We start from the raw sequence: 24,165 nt of genomic DNA on the forward strand, positions 1-24,165 counted from the left end.
TAAATAAAGAAATTATTTTATTTTTATTTCTTTATTTATTATTATTTTATTTTTTGATTATTGGAAATAGAGGATGAGTATATTATATGCGGGACCTGTTAATAAAAATATTCATTGCATTGCATTGTTCTTCACAAAATTCATATAACTCTGTTGACTATATTTAGATTTAAAAAACTGGGAGTGCTGCAGTTCTGCAATACCTACCAACGACCTGCCCCTGGTTAAGGGTTGTTTATGACATTGCGAGTGTTTGTAATCAGTATAAAAAGTCATTGGCTTTCCTTGCTTAGTTGATAATTAAATGCGTCAATCTTAGACCACAAGGATTACAACAAAAACTGTTGTCAACTTAAAACATGGTTCACAATCAAATACTAACACTATTATTAGCCTTTACAGATAGCACAGTGCATATAAGCATTGTCCTCCCTGCAATTTCATGTCGACTACATATTTTGTTTGATTGTGCATTGCAGAAGATTCATATATGCAAAGTTTGTGCAATGCAAAGATCAATACTGCTGCAACTTAGCTTGGTGTGTCATGCGGTCTCAAATGTGGCACTGCAAGTGTTGACAGGTAGGTTGCCCTTGGACTTTTCTCTTGTGTTTTAGGCATTGTGCTTTTACTATAGTAGAGGAAAACAATATGAGAAATTGTTTTTGACATGTACCACAGTTACAAGGAGGAGAGAAAGAGGATTTGGAATGAACTGATTGTTCTTTGGCAAGATAAATGGAGTGCTGCTAATAAAGGTTTGATAACAAAAAAATTCTACCTGTGGTAGTAGACAGGTAAATGCATGCCTAATTGGTTCTGTTGAAACTTGTACTCCACATTTTATTTTAGAGGACATGGATCTTTCATTGCAAAACTAAATGCCCTTGGAGTGATGAATCGGACCATATGTCATTGTGGTGTGGTGGAGGATTAAGGTCATGTACTTTATAGCTGTAAAGAGTACCAAGATCTTCAAAAGTAATTGCAGGGACTACTGTCAGATGTAACAGAATTGAAGCCAGGTTGTGAGTGTGCTGTTGTGGCCTGTCTCAAGAACTTCTCAGCTTTTCAAGATTTTGCACACACAATTTTCTTGAGACACTGAGTCCTGTTAGAAATGGAGCAAGTTTTAGATTAGTAATTTGACTTATGGACCTGCTAGGGGGACTTATTGGGTGTTAATCATTTCAGTGACTTGTAGTACTATGTATCAAGTGAGGTATGCTTAGTTTATATGGCTGGTTAGTGTATTTCAGGGCAATGTACAGTTTATGGGAGGACATCTAAGAACAGTGCTGGGACTCTTATGCAGATAGTTCATCAATAGAGATATTTTGGGGGTCTCCTGTGGAGGAACAGGTCACCAAGCAAACTGAAGTTGTGTGGGGAGTCTTAGATACTGGGATTTTTGATGTTCCTAATGCTGTGTATATGAATTCTGTGCATCCTGAAAATGATATCTGCAGGAAGAACCGCTTGGTATTTTTCTACACTACTCTGTGCCTCTGCAATTTCTGCTCATGGGAAACCCGGACTGCTAAACCTTCTAAATAATGTCTCTATTGTGAATGGTAGGACTCTAACAACAGGATAATTTGAGAACTGTATATGAAGAATGAAGTGATGTTGAACTGCTGCGTCTACACTTTATGTTCTCTTTCATTTCTTTCTTCACTGCCTTTTCATTTTTTCTTCTTTCTGTCCTTGCTTGCATGTTTCTTCTTTTATACTCTTCAACATTTTTCTACTCTTTCTACACTACTAAAGTGTTCATAGATTTGTATATATTTGGAGAGTATGGATTACGGGTATAGATAGTAGATCCTTGGCCTGGCTCCACATAATCAGTGTTGAATCCAGGGGGTGACCGGGGGTGAGTTTCACTCCCGGTGGAATAAAATTCCCCCGCCAGTGAAAAATAGTAATTTTTATTTTATAAAACACAAATTCAATAAATTTATGTCAAATAAACAACAAAAAATCACATCAACTAAGTGTGGTACTTGTTAGGTAGTAGACAGTGAAAATAAATCACTAAAACTCAAGACAGAAGTTTTCAAATTAATTAAATGGGCAATATTTCTGGCTGTGCAAATTTTAACTAAACGTCACTATTTCAAGTGTCTGTATTTTTGTTTTATGGTTTTCAGGTTCCTTTTATTTTCACACAAACCATCTCTTGATAGTGTTTCACACAAATGGTGTACTTGTGACTAATTCTTTGTTTGTATATTCACAAACAAGATTGCAGGCCGCAAATAGGTTTGCCTGAATTGGTTCCTGACAGATGCTATTGTAATTATAAAGTGTCCCGTGGCTTTCAGGGGAGTCTGCAGTCACTAGTTCAATCGTCAGCAGTTTCGCTTTATGGTTTTCATATTCCTTTTTTTGTTTTTTTCACAGCAAGAGTCTACTTGTGGCTAATTCTTCCTTTGTATACCACAAACGAGATGGTTTGGTTGCAGCCTATAAACAATACATTTTATAACTTTTTTATTATATATGCATTGGTACTTTAAAGTACTTGTGTGTTGTATTGTGGTCTCCAGGGTTTCCCCTATAAGCTGCTGATGCATCTGACAAGACATAGCACCAATGCTGGCAAGTGTGTGTATGTGTAGGTATGTACAGTGTATGTGTGAGTTGTGTTGAATGTTGAGTGCCTACACATGGCATTTCGCAGTCAGGGGGCAGAGGACACCTGGTCCCCCGCTCCCATCCCAAGCCACGTGGAGGCAGCCAGGATCAACTACCAAAAAATAGCCTCTTACTGGTGCTATTAGGCACGCCTGGGAGCCCTAAGGTATTCGAGGAAAAGAAATAGGATTTAGAGGGAATAGTATGGGAAATGGAGGGGACAGAAAGCAAGGGGAAGAAAGAAAAGACATCCCCTGAGTACAAAGAGAGAAGTGTGAAAAAAAGTTTACAGGAAAAGAAACGTATAGTGGATCAATTTTAACACAATGTTAAACACCTAAAAACCTTAAAACTAAAACTATAATGTTTTATGGTGCAGAGCTAGCAACATAGCTATTTACATGTACAGGGTGTCTCAAAAATATTGGTACAAATGTTTAGGGAAGGTAGGTAACATCTAAAGGAATGTGAATCGCATAGGAACCCATAACTGGAAACGTCACTGTAAGTTGGTACACGGCGCTGTTCATCAGTTCGCGAGAGGGGAAAATTTCTGGTTTACTCATTCAAGCAGTAGTCGCCGCACGAAGAGCATGCATTGATATACGAACTGTGAGCTGGCAGACATGCACCTAGTGTATGGATTAGCAGAGGGCAATGGACGAGCTGCTCAACGAATTTATGGAGAACGCTTCCCAGACAGAGATGTACCAGACCACCATTTGTTTGTGTGTGTGCATCAAAATTTGTGCGATTATGGGTCATTTAGCGGTAACAGGAGTAGTGCGGGCAGACCACGTTCAACGCAAACTCTCGCCATGGAAGAAAGTGTGTTGAATGCCGTCCAGAATAATCCTACTACCAGCGCACGCACCGTTGCCTCTGCCTTAAGAGTGTTTCGTTGCAGTGTACAGTGTGTCTGGCACGACAATTCTTTACACCCCTTTCATCTCCAAAGGGTTCAGTTACTGCTCCCCCAAGATCATCCTGCATGTGTGGCTTTTGCACAGTGGTTTCTCCAAGAAAGTGTTCAAGATTTGAATTTTCCAGCCTATGTTTTGGTCACGGATGAGGCTTATTTCACTTGGGAAGGCTTATTCAATCAGCACAATTCTCATGTGTGGACTCAAGACAACCCACACAATGTGTGCCCCCATGCGGCACAATATTGCTTTGCAATAAATGTGTGGGCAGGTATGGTCCCGTGACTGCTTAGTCGGCCCATACCTGTTACCATCCCGCATGAACTCCGCTAAATATTGGATCTTTCTTGAACAAGTTCTACCAGGGTTACTTGACGATGTTCCAGCAAATGTGAGACGCAACATTTGGTTTCAACATGACGGGACGCCTGCCCATTATGGAAAGTGTGTTCGTGACCATTTGAACAGGCGTTTTTGGGCGTCGATGGATTGGCCGTGGTGGACCCGTTGCCTGTTCCCCCCACTCACCTGATTTATCGAGCCTTGATTTCTTTCTGTGGGGGGGCCCTCAAATCTATCGTGTATGAAATGCCTGTGGAGATGGAAATGGATCTCGTGGCGAGACTCGTCTGCTGCTACTGTCAAAGAAACTCCAGGTGTGTTTGACCGTGTCCACCAATCCATGCTGTATCAGTGTCAAGCATGCATCGCGTCTCATGGTGGAACCTTCGAGCATCTGTTGTAACATCATGAAATGCATCCATCTCGTACTCCATTGTTAATATTATGTCAAATAAATATTTGCCACTAATTACTGTCTTGTGTCATTTCTGTTTCTTGTGCCTCTGCTACTACTTTCCCGTGACGTTTCCGGTTATGGGTTCCTATGCGATTCACATTCCTTTAGATGTTACCTACCTCCCCTAAACGTTTGTACCAATATTTTTGAGACACCCTGTATTCAATTATTCTAGTCTGCCAACTGCAGACAGAATCAGAGAATTTTTTTTATCTCAATTTTAGACACCAAGAATTACAACACAAACTGTTCTCAACTTAAAACATGGTTCACAATAAAAACATAGCTTAGAAGTATGAATCCAAGCAAACCCAATACATATGGGCATTCAATCCACACAGTTCCCGATCAGTTGAACAAACTAAAAGCGTCCATACATTTGATATAATTTGCCTACCACCAGAACAAACTTATATTAGGCCACAAGTTATACTTTACAGATGACCAATTATCTAAAAGCTCCATAGACCACCAAAACCTCAACATCTATTATAAAACCCAATCTTTTCTGGCAAACAATCCAGGTGCAGCTCAAGCACCCAGAATGAAGCAGAAGACATCGACAATTTATTTACAAGTCTAAATAAACACCATCAGTGTTAGTCTGTCTACCATTATCCAACAATCCATCAGGCAAAGATGTCCAACCAGCGAAATATTCATTAAGAACTGTACTATGTCTCAGGTTACAATTCCCTAAGTTATAGTTTTTTTTTGTTTTTTTTTAACGTGCTCAACCCAAACAACCATCAACCAGTCTAACAATCACAATACCTCATTTCAGCACTCATGACAAAACAGTTGTCACATCATTATCCAACTGAAAACAATTTACCAGTATTCAAAATCAATTACACTCAGTTGACAGAATAGTTAGACAACATTCAATACAACCCATTTCTATTGTCCTATAAAATATCCAGTTCTTGTCACTTTACCAAATCACTGTTACATTAATAATCAGTGCAACAGTCTCACTAGGAGCTGTTGACCCTACAGCCTCCAGCTTAGATACAAACATAAAGATCTGCAATTTAACAGTTCTATAATTTAAAGAACATCATTTATGTCCAATCCACAAGACCAATGGTGTTTCGATTGAGTAACAAACACTAGCTCAAAAACCCTCATTCTGACTCAATTTGTTAGGTAATCCAGAAAAACTCCAATCTCCAAGAAATCCATCACAAGAATTTTCCTTGCAATTTTCAATGAGTATAATGCCTTGGATTATAATGACTTCTCTACATATTTACATTAGCTACATCCTTTGTTGTAGTAAAGCATATAAAACTGACTGTTCAGCATTAAATTTACTTACTATAAGTTAACCATTTGTATCTAATTCATAATTATAAAATTACTTTCTTCATCTAAACAATTTATTTGTGAAATCTGAAAAAGCATAAAAATTTTCCTTGCAACTAAGAAACTGAGGCAAATCATCCTTGTTGTACACATTTGTGAGGAGTTGGAGACTATTTTTTAAATCTAAATACAAATAATATTCAAATATTAAATGGACAACAGTCTCCTGAGTCCCACATTTACATAAGGCCGTGGCAGCCAACTCAAACTTGTATAGCTTAGAGTTAAGGCTACCATGACCAGTCAGTAAAAAAGGCACATTTAAACCAAGCAATTTGCTGTTTAGTATACTCCATCACATTTGGGATAAATTTATTAGTTACTTTACCTTGTTCAGCAGTTGACTAGACCATTTGCCAGTCATTTATAAACATTGATCTTATTCTAAGATTGTCCTCCTTCACTGGTGTGTCCAAATCAATAGAGAAATTCCCGACTCTAGCCGGCAAGGCTTTCCACCTGAGATATTGAAGATAGTGATATATCACTTCATAATTTATTGGTAGCTTTCCATTTACAACTTACAGGGCTAAAGTGGAGATGGTTCTATACAATTTCTAGATATAGTAAGTAGAAAAAGCATTGTGTTTGTATTATATATCTTTTGACTTGACAGTTTGTGATACGATAGCCTCATGCACCTGCAGCATAACATATCATAATAAAGATACATTTGTAATAAAGCTTTAAAGTAGCAGACTTAACACCCCAGACACATTTTGAAATTCTAATTATTTTCCCTGTAATTGCCTTAATTTTTGAAGCAAATATTTAGCATGAATAATGAAACTGAAGTGGTCATTCATCATAATCACTAAATATTTATAAGATCTTACAATTTGAATAGTTGTCATTGAGTCTATTTGGTGGTCTGTTCAAGTTTAAATAGCCCTTCAGAAGCATCTGTTTTGTCTTAGATGTCAAAATTTTTAGCTTGAGTTTTGGACCAACAATTTAAATTACTCAGTATGTCATTTGCTCTCATTTCTAACTCAGGTCTAGATTCTCCAAATACTAAGACCACAAGGTCATCAGTATACGCTATTTTCAGGACCTTCTCATTCTCAACAGTGAGCCGCCCATCAAGGACCGGTTCTAAAAATTGGATAAAGTATGGATCCTTGAGGGCAGTCCTAGTAACAGGTCTACTTACAAATCAGTAGCCCAATGAGATTAAAAGATGCCTATCATTAAAGTAGTCAGATGTAAGCCTATAGATAGGAGCAGAGAGCCTGGTCTCCCAGAACCTCGCCAGGACACTCTGCCACCATAAGGTGCCAAAGGCCCTTTGAAGTCCACGAAGAGGCCGAGGACATTCTTTGATTCCGTAGATGAAACAGAATTGATCACGTGTCTGATAGCATCAGCCGTGCATTTAACCTTGTTAAAACTATACTGGGATTGTACCTGCAAATTTTTACCTTGATAATACACAAGAAATCTGCCTATGATTAACTTCTCTAAACCTTGCTCAACGTAGGCAAGAGGGCAATTGGCCGATAGCACGATGCATCATTAGAAGACCTGTTTGAATGCTTAAGTAGTATTTTGAGATTGGCTTGTTTCCAAATACAGTACCAGGGAAAGAAACCATCCCTTAGACAAGAATTAAGTAAGTTTAAAATGAGCTGCGAACACACGTGCCAAATTCTTTTCAAAATCACAACCTCGATAAGAACCAATCCGGGGCATTTCCCATCCCACATTGAATCAATAGCCCATGCAGTTTCCTCATAAGTAAAAGGCTCTTCAAGTGCTAGACCTATGCATCTGTACTGTAATATTGCAAGATTGCATGAAGATAAGCTGAGGGCCCAAATGAGTTATCGGAAAAATTAATAAATAAAGTGATTGATACACACGCCAAGAAAACTCAAAGAAGAATAAGATTATTACAATGCAGTAATTGCATGTTTGATTATAATTTGTATAATGTTTTGTTGCAAATTTTAATCGGTGAGTTTCATATTATTAAACTGTGATTATTGTCAGTAATGTGGTTTTTCTGAACTGGCTATTAGTATTTAGATGTTAAATAATAAATATTTCCTTTTGTTTCCTATTTTGTTTTCTCATATTCTCCCATTATAATGTTCATAAATATGCATAATCTGTATATTTATGCATATTTTAAATTTATATTTATGCATAAATATAAATATACAGATTTGTTTGTAACATATGCATATGTTGTAAATATTAAATAATAATTAAAAAAATACTACATGTACCCCCCCTCCCCAAGTTTACATTCTCCCCACTGGTGCAAACACTCTGGATTCAACACTGCTAGCGATGGAAACTAGTCTGTTACAGTTTGCTGTAGCTGACTAGGCAAAGTGGCCAGTCATACAACACAAATAACACAACCTGACACTGTACTATGATACAGTTATACCACTACATCAATTAGGACTTTATCAGTATAGTAACTACATACAAAACAGGCAGGGTGCCATAGATTGGTTGGGGCTGCACATACCAATAAAAAAAAAAGAAGTTCTTTCCACAATGGGTGTAAAAGGCCCAGGTTAAAATCCTGTCAATGACGTGAGGAATTTTTATTGGCTTTTTTCACCACACGGCTGGGTTGTAAAAAAAGCACATGAATCATGCAGCCCTTAGGTGAGAGTTGTCTGGTTTTTTCTCCTGAAAATTGGGTTTTTTTCATCCAGCAAACAGGCAAATAAACACAGAACACGTACAATTTACAAACATAATATATACAGATCAACAATATGGTTTAAGTTGCTGATGTCTAAAACCTCAGGCAAATGACTGATGACAAATATGGAATTTTATCTGTATGTGAAAAGTTATCCTTCATAACATAATCTCATTACCATTTGTTATATATCTTTTATGAGCATTTTTCTCCTCCACTTCAAAAAAAAATTCTGTGACATAATAGTATCATTCTTGTTTTAGCCTTTGTAAAATTCTTCATTTTTTTCTATTTCCTTACAATTTCTCCCATAGATAAAAATGGTGTTATCAGAAGTGAACACAGCATTTCTGGTGACAATTTTTGAAGAATGCATAGATCGTCTTCAGATTCTAGGTCAGGTATTATCCAAAACCTTAATGCAAACAGCTAAACTTGTGAGTACTAAAAAATTCAAACTTCTAAAGTTCTCTTGATTTATTTTAGTATTATTCATAGCAGTACAACTCTCTAATGTTCAAGGCATGTTCCCAATGATTCCAGGACTGATTTTTTTTTTTAAATCATTGGATATTCATATAATTTATTTTATATATAGTATAAGTGAAGCAAAGTCAGTTCCCTGCTTTCATGCAAATTCTTGCATGTTCATTCCAGTCATGGCATGCACAACACAGTTTTGTCAGTGTTAAGGTGCATTAAAATCTAAAATAGTATTGTAGATTTAGGTTGTGGACAAATGTGTATTGAATGCTTACATACGATGTATGGCAATAAAGTTCCCAGACTGGTGCTGTTGCATTTATGTTCATTGAGTTTGAAAATAAATGGAAGGGGAATGTTGTAGTTCAAACTTTCTTCAACAGATGATGGTAATGAGATTGTCCAGTAGGCTGATAGGTTGCAAGTAACAACCAGTATCATTAATAACATTAATGTTCCATGTCATGATTTTGCAATGGAGCAATGAATGAATATCAAATTTTGCTTTAAACTGGAAAAATTTGCAATAGAAATGTGAAAAACTGTTTATGGTGATAAAACGTTAAGTTGTACTAGAATACATAAGCAGTTCAAAGACTGATGTGAGGATGTTTGTGATGACTCAAGAAGTGGGCATCAGTCAGTCTCTCAAAATGAGGACAGAGTTGCAAAAGTTTGGGAAATTGTGGCTAGTGATTGTCATTTGACCTTCAGAATGATGGCTGATGAGTTGAATATGAATAAGGAGACAATTCATCAAATTCTGCATGAAGATTTGGAGAAAAGGAAGGTCTGTGCAAAATTTGTGCTGCACAGCCTCATGGTTGAGCAGAAGCAAAGAGGTGTCATCATGTGAAGACTTCATCCAGACTTGTTGAGACAATCCTGATTTCCTTGACTGTATTGTCACTGGAGATGAGTGCTGTGTTTCAGTATGACCCAGAGATGAAGTATCAGAGCATGCAGCAGACTTCAAAATCATTCTCAAGGCTGAAAAAAGTTTGATTTACAGAAGTCTAGGATGCTGATCATGTTTTTTGACAAACGGTGTGATTCACAAGGAATTTGTACCTGTAGGGGAGAGGTAATGTTGCATTCTATGTACAGGTGTTTCAAAGACTATTGAAGTGCATTTTATGGGTGATGCTGCAATTTTATCATTAGCATTAATAATGGCAAATGAAAAAAAAAAAAAAAAAAATCAACGCTTTCTATTTCACCTATCCATTCCCTCAAGGCATCTGGTTCTTGTTGCATGATAATGCCCTCACCCATTCTGCACTTGTTGTGAGGATATTTCTGATGAAACATGGCATCGTACTGATCACCAATCCACCCAACTCTCCTGATCTGGCACCAGTGGACTTCTTCTTACCCTAAGGTAAAAGCTGCTCTCGCAGGAAAGAGATTTCAGGATGTTGAGGACATAAAGAAAAACAACCACCAAACTGAATGTCCTCTCTTTGGACACCTTTGCTCTGACTCTTTTCAGAAACTTTTAGAAAAATTTAATAAATGCATTCAGTCAAGTTAACTTTGTGTTCTTTTTATTGCACCGGTCCAGGAATTTTATTGCACATCTTGTATGTACAGACAGAGATATTTGTGATTGGCTCTTGATGAAATGAGTGTGGGATGGGGATGCTTCATTAACACACACATGGCAAGCCTCGAAGATGTCAAAATTTACTTCCATAAAGTTGTGGGACACATTGTTTTTGCTCTCTGAGAGAAAGCAAAATGCAGGTCTTTGGATTTTGATATGGGTGCAGTGCAGTTTTCTGTTGATGGATTTATATAATTGATTTATTGATTGTGACACACTGTGTACAATATAAATTATATTTCATGAAGTATTTATTTAAGCAAAACATCAAAATGAAGTCTGTATGTTAATCTTGTGTACTACTATAGTATAAATTTATATTATAGTTTGGGCCTACTATAATATAAATTAGAATCCACGAAGAATTTGTTAGAAATTCCAGCAAAATTCAAGATTATATTAATGGATATTAAGAATAAAATCATCAGAAATGATATTAATTAGTGAATCTTTTAATCAGTGTACCATCTATACATGTAATTTAAAAAAAAAAAAAAAGTATGTAAAGCTGGTACATGCTGTTGATGTCAATTAAAGGAGACGTAGGATTATTTAAGTTGTAATTTTAAAAATATTCCCAAAAAGTCATTTTATTGGGTTCTATATTTCGGACACCTGATTAACATAATGTTGATTCACAAAATGGAACCCGGACCTAATTAAAACTGGGGCTAGTGGTTTTATGCATCCAAAAATGTAGTTGATTGGTGAATCTTAATCCATCTGTATGGTACATTATTTTTAAAATTACTGTGAAAATAATGGGTTCCCTTTGACTAACCATGCAGAAGGACCCACTCCTTGCTATTGATTTAACATCAATAACCCATAAGCTTTACATACTTTTTTGACCAAATTACAGTGATGGAAACATCACATTAGTCACTGTAATGCCTACCTGAAAAAAATTAAACATACATTAGATTTCAACACAAATTGTGGACATCCACACAAATTTCAAGAATAAAACTGATCACTTGTGGAAATTTGATCTAAGAAATACACAATAGATCAGAAGACCATCATTTTACATGCCTTGTCTAAAATATGAGGAGCAGTATGAAAGTAATGCTTTTTTCATCACAAAATTCAATTCTTACAACTGTGCCTTTTACATCAATTAATCTTCAATCATTAATAAATGCACTATTATTTTTCTACAAAGTCACCATCATTTTCTATGCACTTCTGCCATTTCTGAGTCAGATGCTGTATTCCAATCCTGCAAGAGTCCTTACTCTTGCTCCGGAGGGCTTCATGAACACGGTGCTTGAGCTGGTTGTCATCTGCAAAATGGGTTCCATGGATTGCAGCCTTCAGAGGGCCAAAGAAGTGATAGAAGGTGAAAGATATGGGCTATGGAGAGGTGAGGAAGAACAGTGCACCCCAGTTTTGCAATGGCCTCCATTGTGTGCAGACTGGTGTGGGGTCATGCATGTCATGCAGGTTTTCAACTTTTTTCAACATTTCCACATCAATCTGAGTTGATTGTGGTGCCACACTCCAAGAAGTCCACAGGCTAGACCCCATCTTTGTTCTGTGAAACACTATCACCATGACTTTACCAACAAAGGCTATCTTTTGAATTTCTTGCTCAGTGAATTTTGATGATGCTACTCCGATTCTGTCTTTGTATCAGCGTCATTAGCATTAGCATTAGTAGAGGCATTTGATGCAAGAAAGCAAGCTTATGCAGCATCAGCCAAAAAAAAAAAAAAAAAAAAAAAAAAAAAAAGTAACATAAATAAATAAAAATAACCACTTCCACTTCACCCCTCTGTTCGTTCGAAATACCTGTCCAGCTGAGCCTTAAACTTATTTAGGCTATCAACTTCCACGACAAGGGATGGAAGTCTGTTCCACCCACCAACCACCCGCTGGCTAAAGGCAAATTTCCGCACATCTATCCTACATCTGTCTTTCCTCAATTTGAATTTATGCCCTCTCAGGTGATTTTTCTGAGCTAGAGGAAGAATCCCATCAGCATTGAGCATGCTCAAACCATTCAAGGCTTTGTACACCTCTATCAGATCACCCCGCTGGTGCCTAGTTTCCAGACACTGTAATTTGCAAAACTTAAGCCTTTCTTCGTAAGAGAACCCCTTTGTCCCATTCACCAATCTAGTTGCCCTTCTCTGTACTCGTTCCAGCAGCTCTACATCCTTCCTGAAATGAGGCCTCCAGGCCTGTATACAGTACTCTAGGTGTGGCCTGACCATTGCCTTATACAAGGGAATAATCACCTCCTTATCCCTGCTAGAAAAATTTCTATATATCATTGACAATACACCATGAGCTACTCTTGCAGCTCGTCTGCACTGCTCAGAGAACTTCATATCTGCCTGCACCACCACCCCCAGGTCCCTTTCATTCTCTACCACTGTCAGTGTAGTACCACAGAGTTGATACGTTGCTCTGGGGTTGAAATGGTAATTCAATTACCATTCAAATGGTAATTGAAATGGTCATAATGGTAGACCCAGGATCCAGGTTAAATACAATGTGTTTAACATACACACATTGTGTGCATGTTCAAATTCAAGGATACACTGTGTTTTTTTTTTTTTTTCACATAGAGAGCTATCACTGGTAGTACTTGAGGCTTGCCACCTGCATGGTAATTAATGATGCAGTGACTCTGTACATATGTAAACACTTGGTACCCATGTGTCCAGAACAAAAGGCCAGAACAGTGTTTTCAAGGTGTAAATTAGATGCACCTTGCAGAGGCAAACAAACAACAAGTGAACATTAAATTTTGTTTAAAATTAGATAAAAGAGCCACTGAGACACACAGCCTTTTGAAAGATGCTTACAGTGATGCAGTTATTGTGTGCTTGAGTGGAATACTTGTTTTCCCATTGGAAGGGGGAGTATTGAAGGTGATCCCAGGTCATGTCATGCTTCCACTATACATTTGGATAAAAAGTTACCAGGGCCTGGGGAATTTTTGCTACAACCTGATTGCTGAGGAATAGTTTTGATGCTATCAGATAAGTTGAACATAAGCATAAACAGTTATCATCAAATTTTGAATTAAACTCAAACATCAAAATTTGACATCAAAATTTGAAATCAAATTTTGAATTAAAATTTTGAAATTGTGTGCAAGGTTGGTTCTGCATGGTTAGACACTGAAACCAGGGATACAAATGGAAATTTTCATGAAATTGAATGCTTATTAATAAAATATCTTAATATTAATAATCAAGTATGTACATGACCTTACCAATATATGTGATAAACTGGAATGGCATTCAAGTGCATTTCAGTTCATTACAAGCCCTCACCTGAGCAAAAGGTAACAAAGCCTGTGTTTTTTGCTGATTTTTTATAAATTTTACTTAATAATAACACCTTTATTACTTCTATTATTGTTGGAGATGGAAGTTTGCAGAGAGTGAGGTGAGTAGTAATAGTAACAAACTGACATGGGCCTATTGATTGGAAAATGTGCCACATATGCTCTGATGGGAATGAATGTGCTTGAATTTGCATAGAAGTAGAGAACTGAGTCTGCCTCATTTGTATATAAATAAATTATATGAATAGCTGTTGATTAAAAAAAAATCAGTTCTGGAACTTTTGGGGCATAACTTGTACACTGCCCTACGATTAATATCTGGACAACCCTCTTTATAGTTGGTTATGTCCCACACAAGTATACATTATGCTTGTAAGCCTTTGAGGAGTCAGTAATATGATTGTAAATGCTAGCTGCCACAATCGACAGACTAACAAACATTCCAGCACAGAATGTTAATAGGGTGCAACATAAGCAGTTGGTTTGTATGGGATATTTCAAAAGCAGTGAAGATCCCTAGATCAATGATTGACCATGTGATTATTATTATTATTAGCTATATGGTGCAAGGAAGCCTGAGGCTTATGCTGCACTAGCCAAAAAAAAAAAAAAAAAAAATTCCCGAGTTACCCTGAGAGAGAGAGAGAGAGGTAGAAAGGAATCACCAAGAAAGAGAAGAGTGATGATATCCGGCTTAGGCCCCTTTGTGTGCCAAGCCCATACTCACCAGATGTGAGCCCCCGGGGTCTGCATATGGAAGCAGACAGAACGTGATAGGAGAGAGCTTTACAAAGAATTGGCCACTTGGAACAGGCCAATGTTGTCACAGCATACACAGACCCCCGGTGAGATGATTGGGACACCTATAGCACCTGTACAGTGTGCAGGACACTATTATGCAGGTTACCATGGTCGTGCAGCCATCCACAAGCAGCTAATCACCCTGATTAATTCCAGACACCATCTAGCTTGGTGTAAGGCCCATCATTCTTGGATTGTAGACCAAATGGATAGCTGTGTTTAGCGGTGACAAGTCAGTACACAGTCTACCAATCTGATGGTCATGCCTGGGTATGGCAGATGTTGATAGAAAGTTGCCTGCTGGAGTGTGTCACCTCAACGATGAAGTTTAGCAGAAGCAGTATGATGGTCCAGGGCTGTATTCATGGTTTGTCTAGATGTCCTGAACAATAATGCATTGCCTGCGTTGTGGCAGCACATTAGAGAAGGCCCATACCTATATCAGCAGGATAACTCTCCATATAATACTGCTCACATTGTAATAAACTGATTTGAGGATATGAGTGTTTAAAAATTGGACTGGCTAGTCCAGATCCCTGATCTCAATCCTATAAAGAACCTCTGGGATGAATTGGATGTTAAGTGTGTGTGTGAGGAAAAACTACCCAAAAAACAGAGCCAAACTAGTTGCTGCTTTGAAGGCCAAATGAAGGAAAATATCAGAAGATATTTATAAAAATGCTGGTGGAGAGTACTCTATGGAGACTGTCATAATGACTGAAGGTTTCAATGCACATTATTTGTGCACCAGATATTAATGGTAGGACAACATATATAAGTAATTCAATGCACCAGATATTAATGGTAGGACAACATATATAAAATGGAAATATAAGAATCTATTGGCTCATTTTGTGTTTAGGTTCTGGTTGTAAAGGTTAGTACATGAACACAAAACCATTGAAGTAATAGAGTTATTAAGCATATACTCCAAAATAACATGCCGGTTTGGAGTATATATATATTTCAATATATATATAGATTTCATATCACCATCATCTATCCTCGTTCTGCTATTCCACGGGTCGATGTATGAAACCTCGCCACCATGCCCTGTCCGTGTACTTCTCTCTGTCATTGATTTCACTCCAATTTCCTCTTCTCTTAATGACATCAGTCTTTATCATGTCCTGCCATCTCATTCTTGGTCTCCCCCTTGGTCTTTTGTCCCTTAATTGTAAATCAAACATTCTTCTTGGCAAATGCCTCTCATTCATCCTCTTGACATGTCCAAACCATTTCAAATGGGACCTTCCAATCCTATTCTGGAGTTTTTCAACCTGAATTCTCTCCCTAATCACATCATTCCTGATTTTGTCTTTCCAGCTATGCTCCTCACAAATCTCATTTCTGCCCCCTGAATTCTGCTTTCATCCTTTTTCCTCATAGTCCAAGTTTCAGATGCATATATCAGAATTGGTGCGTATAATAGGCCTGATATATAGCCTTCTTACACTTCACTGGTATGTTCCTGTTCCAGATCAGATCTCTTTATTTTTTTTTTATTTTTTTATTTTAGGACTAATTTTATTTTTTTTTATTTTTTTATTTTAGGACTAGTTGCTGCTTTGAAGGCCAAATGAAGGAAAATATCAGAAGATATTTATAAAAATGCTGGTGGAGAGTACTCTATGGAGACTGTCATAATGACTATACCTTGCAGTTTGAGCAGTATTGGAGGGGTGGGGGGAGAAGAATATTTATTAGTTTAGAGTAGTGATTCCCAAACTTTCAATTGTATTATCACTGAAGTATAGAAAAATTTTCATTTGTCTCCAGAATGCATTTCTGAACTTTCTTTGTGAAGACTTGCACTTAGTTAATGTCTGATAAGCAGAATATAATCTGATACTATAGAAAAGGAATAGTTCTGTTAAACTTAGTTTGAATCTACTGTTCAGTCATTCAGTCAATCAAAAGCAGAATTGAACAAGCCAGGCAGGCATTCACCAAATGGAGAACCCTCCTCACCGACAGAAGCTTGAACATCATGCTCAAATTATGCACATTGAAATGCTACATCTGGCCAATACTGCTCTACGGTGTAGAAACCTGGACTCTAACATCAGCCACTACAAAAAAGCTCCAGGCCTTCGAAATGTGGCTCTACTGAAGAATGCTGAAAATTCCGTGGACAGCCAAGATAACCAATGCACAGGTCCTGCAGGACATGCACACGGAACGGGACCTGCTCAAAACCATCATCAGCAGGAAATGGAAATACCTAGGTCACATCGCTAGGAACCAACAAAAATATCACCTACTATCACTCATCCTGGAGGGAAAGATCGAAGGCAAGAAACGCCCAGGCAGACCGAAAATGGCATGGCTAGATAACATCAACACCTGGCTTCACATGACAACAGCACAAATTCTACACGCAGCGCTAGACAGAGAACAATATCAAAACGAAGTCGCAAACGCCATTCGGCAGCATTAAAGAAGAAGAAGAAGTTCAGTCATTTTCCATCACGATAAATTCTCATATTTTAAAATATTGTGAGAAGCAGAAAATTGCTCAAATTACATTTAGAAGGCATAGAATGAACAAGGTTTGGAAAATAATATAATGAAGCAGCAGTAAATCATGATTTATTTCCAGTTATACAGTTTTATTATTCCATTAGGTCTTATCCATCTTTAAACAGTAAAATGAAAACACTTTCTCCGAGTAGAGAATGATCAGTTTGTTCTCTGCAATGATATTGTAAAATCTTTCTGCAGTATTTTAAAAAGAAATCACGTGTAATAGTTTAAGAATTCTGATATGGTTAAATGTCTTGTCTCTCTGTTTACTCTTACAGTTGCACAGGGTTCCTACTGAGCTTTCATTATTTTAAATCACAGGAAGTAGTTTTAACAGTAAAATCCCTTCCTTTTTAAAATTTTTTGCTTTCTCTCAGTTTTATACAGTGTTACAAAAGTGTTTGTTTGATTTTATTATGAAGTCAAATGGTAAAATTCTAGTTTCTGGCTGCTGCCTTATAGCATGATGTGATTAGCATAACATTGTAATTCAAAGCTTTATAATACAAGGATCCAACAGTAATAACAGTAATTGTAGTACATACAGAAATAATAATAAAAGCAAAAAACAGAGATAATAGTTTTAATAATTCAAGTTAAATGGGAGCAGACTCTACTTGGATTATAAATAAATCTTTATTGCATACTTATTGTCGGGGGGGGGGGAGGTACAAAGTATACAAAAAATGAAAACCCATAAAAGCAGCATTTCAGGGATTATATAAAATGATAGAATAAAAAAAATGTATTTTGTCATTTTATTTGTTACTGTATATAATTACTGTAATAAAATTACTGTATGTTATTAATTAAAAATTGTAGTTTTTAATTAATTTTGGTGGTGTATTTAACACTACAAAAAATACCTAAACATCCCTTCAAATGAACTGGGTATTATTCTTTAAAGTTTGATAGTAAGTTTTCTTTATAGATATATATAACATCTCCTATACAAGATGAGTAATTAGAACAATTGGAAAGAGTCATTTGTTGTATTCTGTATGAATTTTGCCATGATAACAGTTCAGCAGTAGCCACCAGAAAGATTTTCAGTGTTTATCCTAATTCACTAGATGTCTGCAAATTGCTAGATGTCTACATTGCTTCAACAAATTGCCAGTGTCTACATTGGTTCATCAAATTGCTAGATTGGTGAACTAATGTGGCCTTCTTGCTATGTGGACGTCTTGCTAGATGTCTGCATTGCTTCACCACCAAATTCCAATCATGCAATTTTGACTTTTCTGATACCCATCATTCAAGAAGGCCATTGGAGCTGTATAAAATTCTGCTGTGCTCAGCTGTTGAAGCAGATCTCATCGAACAGATATCAAGAAAATTTAATTTTCCATGGTCTGCTGCAGTGATTTTCAAGCTATTGTTGGCCACAGAAGGTTTTTGTAAATTAAAAAGAGTAATATAAATTAAATAAAAAAATCAGTGATAAAAATGAAAAATTTGCAGAATCCAAGGATTCTGCAGAACATGCTTTTAAAATCACTGTTCTAGTCAGTTTGAATCTTGAATATTTCTTAATTCATATTAAGAATTGTTAAAAATATATTGTTATATTGTTCTATTATATTGTTCTAATATATTGTTATATTGTTCTAAAATATATTGTTAATATATTTTAGAACCCTCATCCCAGACTTTGTTTTATATGTTATCTTCCTCCTCTTTCACTGAAAAACAAAAAACTTTGTACAGTATAATATTATAAAGATTGTGAGATTGTCTCTCTTTCATTAAAAATCTCACAAAAGCCTAGGATTTTGCAGAACCTATTTGTAAACATATAGTCCACTATTCAAGGCCATCTTCAGCAGGTTGGGAAGGTAAACAGACAGTGAAGTTTAGGTCCCACATGAATAATCAGCTTGAAATAGAGCCCAGTGTTTGACAGTTTGCAACATTTTTCTGAGTAAACAGCAAAAGGAACCATTTCTTCATCAAATTCTTATTGAAAATGAGTTCTGAAAAAATATGTTAACAGAAAGCATAAGAACCAGTGGCTCTCTCCCCCTCCCTCCCTCCCTCCAGGACAGATGCCAGTTCCTTCACCAAAATCAGTGTCTACACCAAAAAAAAAAAAAACCTTACTGTGCATTTGGTGGAATACCACGGGCATTGGTCACTTTGTATATTGGAACCGGGTCTCACAGCTGATATCTACCATCAACAAATGGAATGTCTGACCACAGCTTCAACCAAAAACATCCGGTGTTGGCCAATAGGCAAGGTGGTATTCCTTCAGCATGGCAGTGCTAAACTGCATTCAGTAAGACTGGATCTACAAAATATCAAAGATTTAAGCTGGGAATTTTACTTCACCTCCTGTCCTACTCACCCAACATTGTGCCTTCAGACTACCTTTGTTTAGATTTCTAGAACACTTAAAAAGTGTTCCAGAAATCTAAACTGGAACACTTTCAAATATTGATGAGTGAAACTGGGGGTCTTGTAATTCTTTGAGTCAATGCCAGCATCCTTTTATAAAGAGGAGATTGAAAAGTTGGTTTCAACATGGAGAACTTTGTGGTATTGGAACAGGTTGGGAAAGTAAACAGACAATGAAGGAAACAGAAAAGATCATCATACCTGATATTTGCTGTCAACAAATTAATGTTTGAAGCAGTAAAATATCCAGGAGGAGAAGGGCTATTGTCCCAATGTCCTCTCCCCTTCTCAGAGCCTGAGTAAATTGAAACAAATATTGTGTGCTCTATGATATTAAGTTGTATGTATAATATACAAAGGCTGGTTAAAAATTCAAGGTAAATTCAAACTAAATTCAAGCTTGATTTTCAACTACTGTCAATCAGTATATCATTATTATATTCCTTCCCCCCCAGAAAAACAGTCTGATCTGCTCCTATCAGACTGTTCCTAGAAATCCCAGTGCTTTAACTGAAAAATTTGATAACAATGATATTATATAAACAATTGAATAATGCTTTTTATGGAAAAACATGTTTGTCTTTTACTACAAAAAAGTAACATTACTTTCCAGAATTACTAGCATAAACTTGTTCTTTACTTATACCTTAGCCTCTGTAGAAAAGTATATTAAAAAAAAAGTGTTTAATATTTTTGCAACCAATGTTTAAACAGTTTTTAATTCAAAAATTTATTACATTTTTTGTTTTTATAACCAAGTGAAACCAAAAAGTCTATTCTGTCCTGTCCCATGCTCTTGTAGCCAGCAGGATCCAAACTATCTAGTTAGTGTAAGTCTCAATGCACTTATTATGCAGCCCAACCATGAGTTTCCTTGGCATTGTAATACTTTAAACAAACATTGTATAATATTGTAAAGATTGTGTCTCTTTCATTAAAGATACTATCAGGTGGCCACTAGAAACTATCTGAGAAATCAATAAATCCTGGAACAGGCTGAGAAAATATTTCTTCATAATCAAAAACAAAATATGTGATGCAGGATTATGTTTACAATGTAATTTACTGTTCATAAAAAGTTTTTTTTTTTTATATTAAGCTTATTTTAAGGCTGATGTGACTCAATCACTTTCAGCTTTTAAATTTGACATCTTGCAGGACCTTCAAGATAAGTTTGATAATTATTTCCAATATGTTTGTTTTCCTTAAAGTGAATATTACAACAAATATTGTATTATGCTATTTTCATTTTTTTGTTTTTTTCTTATTTCTGTTCTTTTATCTTAACTATTGGAATATACTTTTATATATACTATTTTATCTATATATATTGGAAGAGTGAGGATTCAGATGATCAGAGCAGTGTATCAAGTAGTGACACAGCATCAAGCAATTTTGAAGATGCTGGTATGCCACATCTTCCTACACTTGGGAGTAAAAAAATACCTACAAGCATGGAAAAGTTGCAGATGGAAAGGTAAATTGTTTATTTGTTAAGGTCTTAAGAAATAAAAGGGGCGAAGGTAAATAAAGCCAACACGAGATGGGAGACATTGGCTAACTTACCCAGAAAATTAGTTTTCTGATACTGCACTCTAGCGCTGCTCACTTGGTAAACAGATGGTAGGTGTTATCAATCTGGAGCAGAAGTCGAGAACGATATATTGATTGACAGGTAGGTGTAGCAAATGATGTACTGATTGGTGTGTGAACACAGCAGATGATAACATTGGTTTAATATCACTTGCCCTAATCTCAGAAGCACTAATGGTCACTTGCCTCAATAGTAACTTGCCCTAATGAACGCTTTCCATAATGGTGAAGCCGACCAGGCTAGCCGGGTGGGTAAAGTGCCTGCCTGGCAACCCAAAGGTCGCGGGTTCGATTCCCGCCTCGGGCTTGGATCAAAGTACTGCAAAAACCTTGGGAGGTGCATTATGGTGGCCACAGAAGCCTATGCGCCAACAACTACAAAAAAACCATAATGGTGAAAAAAGGTCAGATTACCTCCACTTGAATCCCATGGGAGCTTGAACCCCTCCTGAAGTGGAGGGGATAACCTGACCTTTTTTCTTTAGAATCATGGGTGGACTAGTGCATAAACTGTTTATTACTGTATTTTTATTTTTAAAGACACATGCGGATACACACGTATTATAACGTCAGTCAGTACCTCAATAACTGTATATATATGTATATATATATAGTTATTTTATATATATATACATATAACCACAATGTATGTATATATATATAAAGAATCTTTCTTTCTTTTTCTATTATTTCCTAACTTACCATTTAAGGTCAAGTTATGAAATATAACAAAAAATAAAGAAACCTTTTCCTTTTTTCGTAACCAAACCTAAATTAATAATATAGTAAAAACACTCATGAACTCCAAAACTTTTATTTTAATAATGAGAAAAAAAACATAATGAAGAACATACAAATGAACAGAATGGAATGTTTTCAGAAAAAAAAAAAAAAAAAAACAATTTTGTGAATACAAATCATATAGTTGGACCCTATAGCTATTTGCGATTTGATTAATAATATTCTGAAAAGTATCTTCGTGATTTTTCCCATAAATTTGATGCCATACATATTCATTCATGTGACCCGTCAGCATAACTTTACAGCTACCATTTAGTCTTTTAGTCACACTTTTTAGTCTCTTCCACTGGACTTTGATGTTATTCGTATGTGGATCTACAAATGTTCCTTGCGTTTCATCATTAAATGTTTGTAATTCTTTTTTTCTAAGGCCGTAATATGCCTATATCCACACAATTCATCTGTTATGATGATAGTATTTTACCTCACTACTTTTCTAATAATACTTAAAGGAGTTTTTGCTTTCTGATTTTTTATGAATTTCATGAAGACGAATTTTGATTCTCTTTCAAATACTCCAAACACCCATTTCTACTTAGCAGTTAAATTTCATCCTCTATGATGTTTTGGTTTTACCAATAGTTTCGCCTGTTTCTACAGTTTTCCCCGATCCACCCAACTTAATGGGTTTTTTTAGCAACTGCAATTCGCAAATATCTCTTAGTTTCTTATAAAACTTAATTGCTGTTACTTTCAAAATCTCCAGATGGAATGCTGTCATAGTTACTGGTGTGCACGTTTACCAAAAGTATATAATATACATTATCTTTTTTAATGGAAGTATTGTATTTTCCATAAAACTATGTTTTAATAAAGAAACTCGCACAGAACATTTTTTACAATACCAGAACTTTCCACGTGATTCTGTTCATGATTAAATTAGTTTAAAATAATCATTGCACTTAAAACAGTACAATTTCAGTCTTATTAATTTAGTTTTCATCAAAAAATCAAGCAACATTTTATTTTCTTTACAAATTTCTTCCATCTTTAAAAGATTCATTGCTACTATTACCTGTTTACCGTTCATTACAAAACTAATTATGCGCTGTTCTTTACTCATAAATACACATCATAATGCCAACCAATGACTACACAGTAGCTTGTCGTCTGTCACGCCCACCACCAATCATTTCATTGTTTGCCATGCCTACCTGTCTGATAATACCTACTGTCTGTTTACCAAGTGAGCAGCGCTAGAGTGCAGTATTGCCAAACTAATTTTCTGGGTAAGTTAGGCGACGTTTGCATGGTTCTCATGTTGTCTTTCTTTACCTTAGCCATAAAAGGCTTTGTTATAATTTTTTTTTATATGTTTTGTAATTATTAACAGAATATGTAAATGAAAGCTAATCCCTTAATGTCTTTTGTATCCTCTTTTCTGACAGGTGGTGATCAGAGGTACTGCTAGGCATGTGTAATTATACCAGGCTTCTCACTTTCCTGGTGCTTTGTGCAACTAAATTTGTCTCTGTTATATAACAAACAAAGCTGTGTACGATATTACTTTAAAATAGTAATGGTGGGCAGGCTTGCTAAGTAATTTTATGGTTACAATGTGAAGCTACCCCCCATGCAACCAGTAAAGTGTAAAATGGCCAAATATTCTTTGTTAGCATGGTGTTGTGAGTGAGTTGAAATCAGAGTTTTCAGTGTGGAGAAAAAATTTATAGTGATATGCAAAATTAGGTAGAATAAAGAGAAGGTTGTTGTTTGCTGTGGTTTCATTTGGTCACCTTAGCAAGCCATACAGTTTTTGAAAATAGACAGATTGAGCTCACTGGGAGGATACAATACAAATAACAGGGACATTAATTACTTTGATTGATTAAACACTGAGTTTTTGATGCAAAAACATCTATGGCGGCACTAGAGTAAAATCGATTGGTAAAGAAATTCTTACAGTAATGGAAATAGTGAATTTTTTTACCAAAACGATGCAATTGACATCACTTCCTGTTAGGTGGCTGTTAGATTTTAAATGATGCAAATGACATCACTTCCTAAATGGTGCTAACAATGCTAACTCAGTCACTAACATTGATTTGGTACAGTAAGTAGTTGATTCAGTAGAGTAAGTTCATACTAGGATATGGAAATGACATCACTTCCTAAATGATGCCAACTCAGTCACTAGCATTGATTCAGTAGAGTAAGCAGCAGGTAGTAATATTATACGAGAATAAAAGCAGAATATTATGCAAGAAAGTGGGTAGTAATATTATGCAAGAATAAAATGCAGATTTTAATAAAATC

The 24,165-nt window shown here is 36.1% G+C and overlaps 1 protein-coding gene across 1 annotated transcript in view; it reads left to right on the top strand.

The window, feature by feature from the left end:
- Positions 1-24,165, top strand: part of LOC150084260 (dynein regulatory complex protein 9-like) — a 95,115-nt gene that overhangs the window by 21,041 nt on the left and 49,909 nt on the right. Inside the window, exons 3-4 of the mRNA XM_090376167.1 lie at positions 8,710-8,832; positions 20,853-20,992. Of these exons, the coding sequence (XP_090232293.1) occupies positions 8,710-8,832; positions 20,853-20,992 (263 nt within the window). The remainder of the gene's footprint in view (positions 1-8,709; positions 8,833-20,852; positions 20,993-24,165) is intronic.

Source organism: Mastigoproctus giganteus, chromosome 6 (assembly GCF_048544385.1).
Source record: "Mastigoproctus giganteus isolate SK-2022 chromosome 6, ASM4854438v1, whole genome shotgun sequence".
Lineage (NCBI taxonomy): Eukaryota > Metazoa > Arthropoda > Arachnida > Uropygi > Thelyphonidae > Mastigoproctus > Mastigoproctus giganteus.